The sequence below is a fragment of the Gavialis gangeticus genome, unplaced genomic scaffold, assembly GCF_001723915.1.
Source record: "Gavialis gangeticus isolate Ggan-Ray unplaced genomic scaffold, GavGan_comp1, whole genome shotgun sequence".
NCBI lineage: Eukaryota > Metazoa > Chordata > Crocodylia > Gavialidae > Gavialis > Gavialis gangeticus.
Genome location: NW_017729015.1, coordinates 10659204 through 10671955, shown reverse-complemented (window position 1 = coordinate 10671955; position 12752 = coordinate 10659204). Strand labels below are relative to the sequence as shown.

The following is a 12752-nucleotide window of genomic DNA, read 5'->3' as shown; positions in this document are numbered from 1 at the left end:
TTTTTTTTTTTTCTTCTTTCTTTCTTTTTTTTTTTTAAGCATGTGGTTTGTTTGTTTGTTTGTTTTCTGGTTTCAAGACAACCCTTCCGCCCAAAGCAGTACTTCTGGGGCAAGGGGAGGGAATTCCAGTGGCAAGGGTTAGGGGGTGGGACTTCTGGTCCCAAGATGGCAACCAGGGGATGGGGCACCCATCAAGGGGCAGGGCTATCCTTGTGACCCTCAACAGCTCACCAAAACTCATTAAGCAGCCCTCCAGCTGAAATAATTGCCTGTCCCTGAATTAGCTGGTTAATCATGTAATAAATTTGTATTGGCCACACATGCAAAGTAATTATCATGCCATAAAAATGTCCACTGAGCTATAAAATGAGCCAACCTGCTTCAGAGTTAGTGTTTGAAAATGTGTAACAACTTTATAGCTGATTTCTGTCTAGCTTTAATTTGAATGTGTAGCAGGGTTCTAAGGTGCATAGAGCAAGGACGCCATTGATATCTAAAGAACGTATTTTATGATTTTGGATAGGTGAGGACCTGAAAATGAAACATCAGTTTCAGAAACCTGATGGTTCAGTGAAACTAAAGCAAATTGTGGGCTAAATACTGCATTAACTAAAGCAGGCAGATGTCATTGAAGTGGGCAACTTTTAAACTGTTAAATGGTATAGGTGTGATTTTGTAGTCCTGTGGTACATTGAAATTGGTCACAATGGGAAAATAGTGTTTTGCAGTGAGTTAAAACCATCCACTGAAGACTACTTTGGATTCAGGTTTCAGTCTTCATGAGAAATCTCATATTTCTAAGTTAGTGAAATGGCTGCAACAGGAAATGTAAATTACTGTAAAAGAATCCCAACCATTAAAACATATAATTCAAAGAAAAGAGCCTAATCTATGATGATTTACCATTCAAAATATTTAAAAATAGCTGAATATTCAGAAATCAAATGACAGTGAATTAAATGCCAAATGTTTTAAGAACATTGGTCACTACTAACACTGCACATTAAGAGCTGTGAATCTATTTGCTACTCCAAGATGCTTGGTAGTAACATGTTCACTTATCGGAAAGATTATGCATCTTGTATGTAGAGGAATTAGGTGTAGTTATTATATAACATCAGCTTCTCTTGTTGATTTCATGCAGGTCTGAAGGTTGAAGTGACTCATTGTGGAACAATGAGACGGAAATACCGTGTTTGTAATGTAACGAGGAGACCTGCCAGTCATCAAACGTAAGATTTGTCACAACAGTGAACGTGCAGTAACATGCCATAACGTTAAGTGTGTAAAGAGACTGCTTTTTTTTTCTTAATTGTTTTGGGTGTTCTAGTAGTTGGCAACTAAACTTTCAGTAATATCTTGACTAATACTTTTGTGCTGTCTTCCCAGCTTCCCTTTACAGTTAGAAAATGGTCAGACTGTGGAGAGAACAGTAGCACAGTACTTCAGAGAGAAGTATAACCTCCAGTTGAAATACCCTCATCTTCCTTGCCTGCAAGTGGGACAGGAACAGAAACACACCTACCTGCCTTTAGAAGTAATTCAAATAAATTAGTGTCCTATTAATACAACCATCTTTTTGCCAAATGTTAGCAAGTTGTATGTTGTGCAATAAAAACAGTAGAGCATATATGTATAATTACTCATTTTCTTCATGTTTTTGTTGCCATGGGCTTCCTATAGTGGGGGGTTAAGCTTTTTTTAAAAGAAGAGAAGCTATGCTGGTATACTATGATCGCAGCCCTTAAACTTATTTTCATTAAGAATAACAGGCAAGAGGTGTACAGAATTTTTAACTACTTTAAAAGGGGAGGAGGACTTGTCCCAGAGAAGCAGGCATCAGCTGTTATGATGCAACTGTTGCATCTGCATGCTTCTTCATGCTCCTGTAGCAATACAAGTAAGCTAAATTGCTGTAACTTTGATCCTGCATGAAACAGTTAAAGTTGCAGTGGTTTTGCTATGTTTATATTGCTATAGGAGCAGGCAGATATAAGTTCCAATGAACCACCTGTTTTGGTATCCCCTAACATGCATGCATTAGACTTTGAGTCAAAGATGCACTGAAGTCCATGTGACTTGCCCAGGTTAGCATTATTAAAAGCCAGCTCTAATGGCTAGCTGACACAGCTGTGTGCTGTGGCTAGTATCCCCCAACTCCTCAGCCCAAATAGCCACAGGTGCACATTGTACAGCTAAGTTAAATAGGGGAGGATGGTTTTCGGTGGGAATCCAGAGGGTGGCTTGTCCTCATAGCAAGATGCCTGAACTGTTCTACCACACTGCTCAGATTTTTACATAGTGACTGCATGGCTGTGTTATAAGAGAGGCTACAAAACTGCACTGGTACCTGACTTCCTTCTTTTTCTTTTAAGGTATGTAATATTGTGGCAGGCCAGCGATGTATCAAGAAGCTAACTGACAATCAAACATCAACCATGATCAAGGCAACTGCAAGATCTGCCCCAGACAGACAAGAAGAAATTAGTAGATTGGTTAGTTCCTAACTTTGAATAGGGATTCCTTGGGGCTTAACAGTTGAGAGCATGCTTGGCATTTATCAGATAGGGTCCTTCTTTTTTGTCTTCATTATGCTTGTTTTATAGATTCTTATAAACTCTCTCACAAGAATGGTCTGAGAATTAATGTATGTAAATTGATTCAGGTTCCCTATCTGCCCCTGATTCCTGTAACATTGGTATACCTTGTAATGTCTAACACGTGTGCCAGCAGTCTTGTGGTATAGGGCAGCCTTATTATCTCTGTTGGGACAGAGTTTGGGAAGACAGTAACAACACCAAGAATCAAAATCTCGGAGGTGTTTAGGTGACTGTAGGGTCTGGACCTGAATGATTTGCCTATTATGCAAGATGCCTGTAGCAGAACAGGAAATTAATCTTTTTGTCTACCATATCACCAGCTAGTATTTTAGCTAATAAACTACCCTTTCTCACTATAGGTCCCATGGTACTCCTTGACACTTGGCAGTCCTGTTTCCCTCCTGTCTGACCATCCAGCCTTTTAAAACATCAGCATTTTCCTTGCTTGGAACTGTTGATACGTAAAATACTGGAAATATTTGGTTTTATTTGAGTAGCATTACTAAAAAAACAGCCTGGAGAAGGTGCTTTTGAACTGACCAACTGAGAAATTTTGTTTAAGGGTAGAATAAGACTTTCGTGAAAGATGCCAGAAAGACTAATATGCAATACTCTCTCCAGAGTGCTGACCTTCATGGAGATCTGAAAGCAGATGTATTTTCCTGAACAATTTCCCCCTCAACTAAGGATGGGAAAAAGGCCTGTTTTGATTAATATTCTCAGTAAACATGACATTACCAATGGTCTGTGCCTCCAGAGGGCCACTTTCAAACTTTCTAATGCATTAAATACATAAAGAGAATTTTTTTTAATGGTAGAAAAACCCCTTGTGAAACCTGCAAGCACGATTCAGCAGATCAGCAGTCAGCAAGCTTTTCAGGTTGCAGGCAGGAATGACCCAGCCTCTCGTTAGAGGCAGGCAGGTGAACACTAGGAGTCAGCCACTGCCACTGCTTCTCCCCACAGTGGCACGAGGAGAGCTCCAACAGCTGCCACTTCTCCCCACATTACTACAGAGAAATCAGTTGCTGCTGAAGCCCCACCCTTTGCTAAATGCTACCCAAGCCTCGTGTCTGCAGGGTGAAGGTTGCCAATCCCTGCAGTAGCAAGATCAAAATGTGTTTAAGACTGGCATTCTAGGGAAAGAATCAGATTACTTAAAATCTGCTTTGCAGCAGCATTGCCAATTATATTAAATATAGCTCAGCATAGTACGTTTAAACCACATTATTACTTGCAAAGGCAAAAGTTGGGTTATGGGTGTTTGGATAATAAGAGAACACCTAAGTTGTCTCATTCTGTGGGGGAAGGTGGAGTTGGATGGATTTTGGCTAATAGAGCTGGGTGAGCAGTGTTTAAAAAAGTTAAGGTAACGGAAAGGGGAATGTTTTCCAGAACACTTGTAGATATAGGAATTCTGTTCATTTTTAATGTAACGTGGAAACTTATCCTTTCTTCAGGTAAGAAGTGCAAACTATGATGCAGATCCGTTTGTTCAAGAGTTTCAGTTCAAAGTTCGAGATGAGATGGCCCATGTGACAGGACGTGTGCTTCCAGCTCCAATGTTGCAATATGGAGGACGGGTGAGACTTCAGTTTTCCATTTTTTCCCCTTTGTCAACAATACAAGTAACAGCATTACTCCTATTACTGAAGCTTTGGGCCAGCTCAGTTTCCTTATGCATAGTGGAGAGAATCAGAGCTCAAAGCTGTATGTTGGGGATGTTTTCCTAAAATAGAAAATAATATAGGGTTTTTTTCCTCTTCTGATAACTTGAACATCAGAGTGTTTCTTTAATCTCCACAGAATCGAACAGTGGCTACCCCCAGCCATGGAGTATGGGATATGCGAGGGAAACAATTTCACACTGGTGTTGAGATCAAAATGTGGGCCATAGCTTGCTTTGCAACTCAGAGACAATGCAGAGAAGAAATACTGAAGTAAGGCATGTCATAGTTTAGACACTGGACTGTTCTTTCAGTGAATCTGTAATGTTCAAAATTCTAACCCCGGGACTCAGTACAATGCCCATTTTATCCTAGTTTTAATGCTGAAGAGGGTATTTGTTTATAACTTGAAACGTCTTCTCTTCCATGCTGGACCTAGGAAAATCTATTACCTTTGCAATTGAAGTTCTGCAAGGATACTATCAAGTGGTTTTCCTGCTGTGTGGTAGCCACAGTGGAACAGGAAGTAATCCAGTTCTCTGTATGGCTGGAGAGTCCTAAAGCTCTCTAAATCTGTTCCTTCTTTTACGATGGTATAAGAATGGCTAGAGCCTCAAAATATCATCACACACTATCTTAAAAGTCCCTCTGCACTCCATGTTTTTTTTTTATTTAAACTGTTTTTACTTGCCTTACGTAAAATGTCTTCCTCTGCTTCGCCTGTTTGTTATGGATGCCGCTGCTGAAACTCAGTAAACTTCACTCTTTCACTAGGGGTTTTACAGACCAACTACGCAAAATCTCCAAGGATGCAGGAATGCCAATCCAAGGCCAGCCATGCTTTTGTAAATATGCACAGGGGGCAGACAGTGTGGAGCCCATGTTCCGGCACCTCAAGAACACCTACTCGGGGCTCCAGCTCATCATCGTTATCCTGCCAGGGAAAACGCCTGTGTACGGTAAGGGAGTATCTAAGGACACACACCTTGGCTCAAGTGTTATAGCAACGGTCTTTGCTGCTCAGTTGGTAAAGTCTAGAGGACTGTCCTCCTAGGCATCTGAAACCAAGTGCTTTGTCTTAGGTGATACTGAATGAGAAAGGGGTCAGGGCAATGTAGTTATTGAGAAGTTAACAAGACGGAGCATAAATTTGAAGTACGGTGGCTTTGGCTAAGTTCTAATCTTTGCTTGTATTTCAGATATTTAAATACTTGTCTCTGGTGTATTAAAATTAATTTAATGCTTGCTTCTTAGCGGAGGTGAAGCGTGTGGGAGATACACTGTTGGGAATGGCCACACAGTGTGTTCAAGTCAAGAATGTCATAAAAACATCTCCACAGACTCTCTCCAACCTGTGCCTAAAGATTAATGTTAAACTAGGAGGAATCAACAACATCCTTGTACCTCATCAACGGTAAGAATCTCTTTTAGTGAGGGTTGCTTTGGGACTTGATTTTGGAAGGTTTTAAGTTTGGCATGTGTTCTCTATGGGACCAGTGGTGCTTCCATTGGCAAAATATCCTGATTTGCCAGTGACTTCAGGTTTCTTCTTTTCAGGTATGGTAAGGGAGAGGTGAAGCATTGCATCATCCTCAGTAGGTGTCAAAATTAATTTAGTCTCTAAGCAGAAAGCTGGTAAACCAGTCCCCCCACCTGGGTGTTGGACCACTATGCTATACATGCAGTGAATGATAAGAGGGTGTTGCCTTTTGAATGGAAATATTGTGTCATTCTCCTATTTTATAAGTATTCTGTTTCTCTTGTAAGCCACCATGAGCTTTTTTGGGACGGGCAGCATATAAATCAAATAAACAAGTAAAAATGTCGTCTCTGGTGGGTCTCGTAATAGAAACTTAGGATCCCACAGAACTAAGACCACACTGGTTCTGTGTGCTATTAGTAGGGGTACAGCATGTATCATAAGGATTTATCCTCTTCAATGTAACAGGAAAGAGTTCATCTTTCTGGGCAGGATGATTTATTATTCCAGTGCTTTATCCCAGTTAATTTTTTTTTAATTGCTTGAGTGTCTAGGTTTCTACTGCCTCTCTTGATCTGCAGTCTAGTACAGGGGTGGGCAGTTATTTTGGGAGGAGGGCCGCTTACTGAGTTTTGGCAAGCCATCAAGGGCCGCATGACAGGCAGCCGGGGCAGATATACATTCATTTTCTAAACCGTTTTTAGGGGCACCGTGGGCCAGATAGAATGGCGTGGCGGGCTGCATTTTGCCCACCTCTGGCCTAGTATATCACTGATTTTCCTAATGAGAGTTCACTTGGACAGGTCACTAGTATGACATATATACTCTTGTGCTTCTTGGCACGGAGAAGAAGGCAACAGTATCTACCCTGGAGCCTGGACATTCTCCCTTTCTGGCCCCAAGTGTAATGAGGGCAGATTTCTTTTAAAGGAGTGGAACTGTGAAGGGTGCAGAAGGTAATGTACTGGCACAGAACAGTTTTTTTTTTAATTAAAGCCTAGAAGAATGTGTCCTGAGACTTTTGGAAAAGCTCTGGGCCAGATTTAGGGAACCAAAATTAATATGAAGTCTTATAGTCTAGTCTCAAGTGACTATAAGACTGCATAGTGAGAGTTTAATGTGCCATCTTGCTTTCATGAAGTGCCACTCAGAATAGCATGCACACTGTAACTACATATGAGCCAGTGTTTGTAATATTTGCACAGTGTTTGGCACAATGGAGGACTTGTTCTTGAATGCCGTGAGGCATTACCATAGCCGCCATGATTAATAATAATGCATTTTTAGGAAATGTACATTTAATATGAGGTGGTGGCTCTTAAGCAAACTTCTTTGTAGTCCAGTTGTAAGTAAATGGATGTATTTTGGAATGGTGATGGTATTGCTCAGAAGTTCTCAACAACTTGCCTGATACTGATTTCCTTGTTGAAAGTTAGTCTTCTGAGTAGTTGGTAGAACTGTCTTCTCCCTCTGGATCCTGTTGTGAATTCAGAGAAAATCCAGGACTGAGCAATTTAGTAGGTGAATGGTTGGTGCGAGGTTGACTTGTCACTTTTTTTTAAAGACCTTCTGTGTTCCAACAACCAGTGATCTTCTTGGGAGCAGATGTCACTCATCCGCCTGCTGGGGATGGAAAGAAGCCTTCCATTGCTGCTGTGAGTCCTGTTATACTGGTTTAGTTTTATTAATTTGTTATAAAAAGATCAGGCTAGAAAATACAGCTACATTTGAGGACTGAAATTTTATAAATTAACTCACTGATTTTTTTTCATGGCATTTATTTCCACTGTGTCTTCCAGTTGTATGTATACATTTCCAGTTTAATTGCCAGAAATCTTATGGCTGCTTTACAGGAAAAGTAAGACTTGAGACTTCTGATTAATGCTTTTTAGCATTTTAAAATACTTGACCATAAGGTAAGGAGGGATGTTCACTGAATGGGTTGTCTTCAAGAAAATGTAACTGAATTATAAGTGCTTTAAATTCTCTTCTAATATTCAGGCTGACAGTTATCACTGCTGTCTTTTAGAATTTTAAAAAGGGCTTAAAGAGAGAGGTGTTAACAGAGCAGTCTTTAGTAATTTTCTTACTTTTGGCCTGGCAAAGTTGAGATGATTTTAGGGTGAGATCTTAAGACAGTTGTATGGTAATGTTGCCCTCCTGTTATACTGTCTGATATTTCACAGGCTAGGTTTATTTGCTTCTTAGGAAGGCTACCTTTGCTTTCTAAAGAATGGTGTGTCTAAATTGGGCGAAAAATAGAGCCAGTGATAACAATAATAACAATAATAGCCAATGATCCTTCCTGAAGAGGAACATTTAAATTCCAATTATGAGCCAAGAAAAAGTATCTTCTCAGCTTTACTAGGAAGGGAATAGAAGGGGAAGGGAAAGAGCAATTTTGAGGCAAATACTCTTTCCGTACAGGTTATAAAGGGCAAGGTTCATCCTTTTCCATAAGTGTGCCAGGACTTCAAACCCACAACTTAAAACAAACTTAAATGACCTGGTTTCATTATCTTTAAATCAAACCTTTATATGAAATCATTTAACCTTTTCCTCTTAACTTGTTCTTTCTCATTTCCCTGTAGACAGGACCTCTTAGCCTTTTTATTTTTATATTTATGCTTTAACCTGTAGGTTGTAGGTAGTATGGATGCTCATCCAAGCAGGTATTGTGCCACAGTGAGAGTTCAAAGACCCCGGCAGGAGATCATACAAGATTTAGCCTCCATGGTTAGAGAACTTCTCATCCAGTTCTACAAGTCAACACGGTTCAAACCCACACGTATCATCTTCTACCGGGATGGAGTCTCTGAAGGACAGTTTCGACAGGTCATTATGCTTAAAGTCTTTTACTCTGGCAGGGTTTGGATTGAGGAATGTTTGTTTGATCCATGTATATAAACTGGAACTGTGATTTAACTCAAAGCAGTTTAACTTAGATGTCTTAGCACCACGTGTTGACCTCTTTTTATGTACATAAGAAATTCCCAAAAGGTGGAGATTAGTCAAAAGCCTTAATTTCCTCTGTCCATACTCAGTGTTGCAATAGGACAAAAAAATTCTCTGAATGGGAAGCCAATTACTTACAGACAGGAAAATGATATAGATTTTCTTTCAAATCTGAATTTCATAATAGACTGGAGACAGTTGAGAACAACTTGTACAAGCTATAAACACGCTGTATGGAATACATTGTGAGAGTCAGCTAAACCATTTTGTTTCTCTGTTTTTAGGTTTTGTATTATGAGCTGCTAGCAATTAGAGAGGCCTGCATCAGTTTGGAGAAAGACTACCAGCCTGGAATAACTTATATCGTAGTGCAGAAACGACATCACACACGATTGTTCTGTGCTGACAGAACAGAAAGGGTAACTTTTAGTTTATTACCAAGTAGCTATGTGCATGAACAGGTAGAGAAAATATTTGCAGTGAGTTTGACAAAAACTACCCAAATGTTCCGTGCTTCCTTGGATTCAGAGGAGATGCTCTGGATTGATAGATGCGAAGTATGAGCTCCTCCATCTTACTTGAAAACAGCATTTTTCTTGTATCAGCATCAGCTTTACCACTCCATCTGGCCCTAGTGAATGTGTCATAGAATTACAGACATTCAAGAGGCGTATTGTGCTATGGCAGTAAATTAGTTTCAGTAAGACAACGCTAATATCCTTTTAAACAACATTTGCTACTGGTTTGTACCAAAATCACAAATACCAGAGAATATACATATGAAACTAAAAAGGGCATTATTTCAGTTAGCTTTCCTTGTCTGATCTAATACAGACTGGATGGGCACTCAAATCAAAACATAAATGTTCAGCTACTTGTTCTTCAGAGTAGGAATATCTGAAAGTGCTGTGATTGCAGCTTGTTCAGCTTTGGAGAGAGGGAAATCAAATATCCTGTATTACTATATTGACCCTCTTTTTCCAAGAGAGTGTACAGGTGATTCATTGAGTGCTGTAAACAAAACAGTGTTCTTTTTTGATGGTACAAGTACACTCGCTTGTTTTCCGAAATGATCTAGTGAATATTTTTCTTTACTCCTTCTTAGGTTGGAAGAAGTGGCAACATTCCAGCTGGAACAACCGTAGATACGGACATTACACATCCATATGAGTTTGATTTTTACCTCTGTAGCCATGCTGGAATACAGGTAGGATTCCTTCCTTCATAAATTAATAGACGATATTTTGGCAACCCCCCCCCCCCGCCCCAATCTCTGCTTATCTAAGAGCTGAGAATCTTGTTTGTTGTAAAAGCGATTCACTAAAAGATTCCACTGGTGAAGTTTTCGTGTTGTCTTCATATGAGGTCCCTAACTTAATTTGAAAAGTGGTTAAATTAATTTGAAAGTAAAATAATATGTTAATACATATATAGCTATAATAAAATGAAAGCTGTTTTTATTTGGGGACTTGGTTCAATTTCAGGATTAAAAACTATGCTGGAAATTAGTAAATTGTAGGATATACAAATGGAACCCAGCAGCTTGACAGCAGTACAGTGGGTAGCCAGTTTAATGAGTAAAATGACATCAATATATATGAAAGTAGAAGAAGGTAAACTCTTCCAAGGTCTGTTTTGTATGTTTGTGAAATTTGTGCCTGGACTACAGGCTATTTTGGCAGAGTGCTGTGGACATACTCTGTCTTTTTGACTTTTCCAAGGGTTCACCTGCTCTGACAAGCCTTAGTTTATACGTACGTATCTAGATTTGTGGCATTTATAGGCAAACAGGTGCACCAAAAATACTTGCTGGTGTTCACTCCAAAAATTTTTTTGAAGGGAATGAAAAAATCTCTCATCTGAAGCAAAATGGAACCAGCTTCATATGTGGTTGGTACTAATTTTAATGCTGTGAGACGCGTTCCGACAAGAATGCTGTACTTAAATGTGAACTCCCTTCGTTCATTTGTAGCTGGAATGTCAACATCTTGAGACAGAGAAATTGCAGATGACGGGTAGGGAAAAAACCTAACTTTGTGCTCTTGTTTAAAAAAAAAGAAAGGCAAAATCACTAATGGTAGACTGGTTAGCATGTCATCTGCTTAGGCAATAGCCTGAAATGATTTAAATTTGTTTAATCCTTTAACTGTTGGTTTGATCTCATTCATTCAGTAGTATTTTATGGAAAAATAAGTTTTATTGAACTTCTTGGTATCTTTTTTCTGAGATAAATTTGAAGAAAGTAACTTGACACAATACTCTGAAAATTCTATAAGGTCTTGTCATAGGACCATTGAAAATACATTCTGGTTTAAGAAGCATCAGTGTAGCATATCCCATGGATTCAGAACCAGTTAACATTTTCAACGTAGCAGTAAATGGGGCATCATTTAACAAAAGAATTTCTAGTGAGGTTTCAGTGACCTCCTATTTAAGTGTCCCAGACATATCTTTCAGTAAACTGAAAAAAAGGACAGTTCCTTGCCGGTAAAGATGAGAGGACCGGAATATGCGAATGATAAAGATACTGGTGGATGACCAAGTGAACATGAGCTTCCAGCTTAATGTGGTGGCCAGGGTCAATTGTGATTCTTGAATGGGAGATACTGAGTGAAAGTAGGAAGATGTTAATAGTGTATCTGGCATTAATTAGACTGCTTCTGTAATACTTCATCCTTTTCTAGTGCTGCTACTTAAAGGTTCTTGGAAGCCAGGTGAGAGTACAGAGAAAAGCAACAAAGGTTATTTTGTCTCTGTAATGAGACATGAAAGCTCAGTTTTTAGTTTATCCAGAAGAAGGATAAGAGGTGGCTTGATCACAGTACAAATACCTTTATTGGGAAGAAACTTCTGATTGAGGGCTCACTTAATGTCGGGGATGGAAGATGACAAGATCAATTGGCTGGAAGCGGAAGCTTGACAAGTTCAGAGTAGGAAAAGGATGTACGTTTCTAAGTGACAGCAATCAACTTTTGAAGCAACTTATGTAATGTTGTTTGAGTTCTTAGTTGTTCAGTCTTTACAGATCTTTATAACTTTCACTGTTAATGTAGGAATTGCAGATAAACTGAGTGGCTTGTGTTGTTTGGGAAATCGGACTAAATCATCATGTAGATCAAAATCTAACTTGATGCATGTGAAACCATCAGACAAGTGAACTGATGTTCCCTTTTCCATAGGGTACCAGCCGTCCCTCACACTATCATGTTTTGTGGGATGATAACTGTTTTACTGCAGATGAACTTCAGCTGCTGACTTACCAGCTCTGCCACACATATGTGCGCTGCACACGATCTGTTTCTATACCCGCACCAGCCTATTATGCTCATCTGGTAGCATTCAGAGCACGATACCATCTTGTGGACAAAGAACATGACAGGTAATAAAAGCACAAGTGTTAGGCTTTATCTCAGTTGAGCCCTCTACCCAAAATATATTTTATTGAACGTTTAGACCTTTTGACCCTAGATAGTACAAACTGGGTGCATCTACACGAGACGTTTACTGCGCAGTAGGCTAATTAACTGTGCAGTAAATGTCTCAGCATCTGCATTTGCACCCCTATTAGGGCACACAAAACAAACTGCACAGCAGGGTAGGACTTGTAGTTACAAGTCCTACCCTGCTGAGGAGTATTTTTTTGTGCACAGCAGCATGTGTAGATGCTGAACCGGCTGGCTAGGGCAGTGGTTCCCAATAGGGCTGTGCGAAGCTTTGGGTGCTGTTTTGATTTGGAGGAGATTCGGCCTGATTCAGTGGCCAAATCTCCAAATCTGAACTGAATCGAATCAGGAAACCAATTAAAAGGTCCGAATCTATTTGAAGCTCTCCGAATCGATTTGGAAAAGATTTGGAGAGATTCGGGCAGTCCCTGCTCGCTGCCGCAGGGAGCTGGACCCAGACTCCATGCTGGTAAGTAGGGGGCTGGAGGATGGGAGAGGGGACCATGGGAGGACCCCTGCCAGGCCCTGACCCCTGCCCAGCCTCCCTCATGGCTGCCCTGCCTGGCCCAGTTTCTGGCTCTACAAAAAAAAAAAAAAAAAAAAAAAA

At 40.0% G+C, this 12752-nt stretch overlaps 1 protein-coding gene across 2 annotated transcripts in view; it reads left to right on the top strand.

The window, feature by feature from the left end:
- LOC109294020 (protein argonaute-3) overlaps window positions 1-12752 on the top strand; it is a 59821-nt gene that overhangs the window by 36921 nt on the left and 10148 nt on the right. For both annotated transcript variants that reach the window (XM_019512206.1, XM_019512207.1), the window contains 12 exons: window positions 1145-1232; window positions 1390-1537; window positions 2376-2495; window positions 4061-4183; window positions 4407-4540; window positions 5042-5226; window positions 5522-5681; window positions 7312-7402; window positions 8388-8582; window positions 8987-9121; window positions 9808-9909; window positions 11882-12081. In XM_019512206.1, coding sequence (XP_019367751.1) covers window positions 1145-1232; window positions 1390-1537; window positions 2376-2495; window positions 4061-4183; window positions 4407-4540; window positions 5042-5226; window positions 5522-5681; window positions 7312-7402; window positions 8388-8582; window positions 8987-9121; window positions 9808-9909; window positions 11882-12081 — 1681 coding nt within the window. The remainder of the gene's footprint in view (window positions 1-1144; window positions 1233-1389; window positions 1538-2375; window positions 2496-4060; window positions 4184-4406; window positions 4541-5041; window positions 5227-5521; window positions 5682-7311; window positions 7403-8387; window positions 8583-8986; window positions 9122-9807; window positions 9910-11881; window positions 12082-12752) is intronic.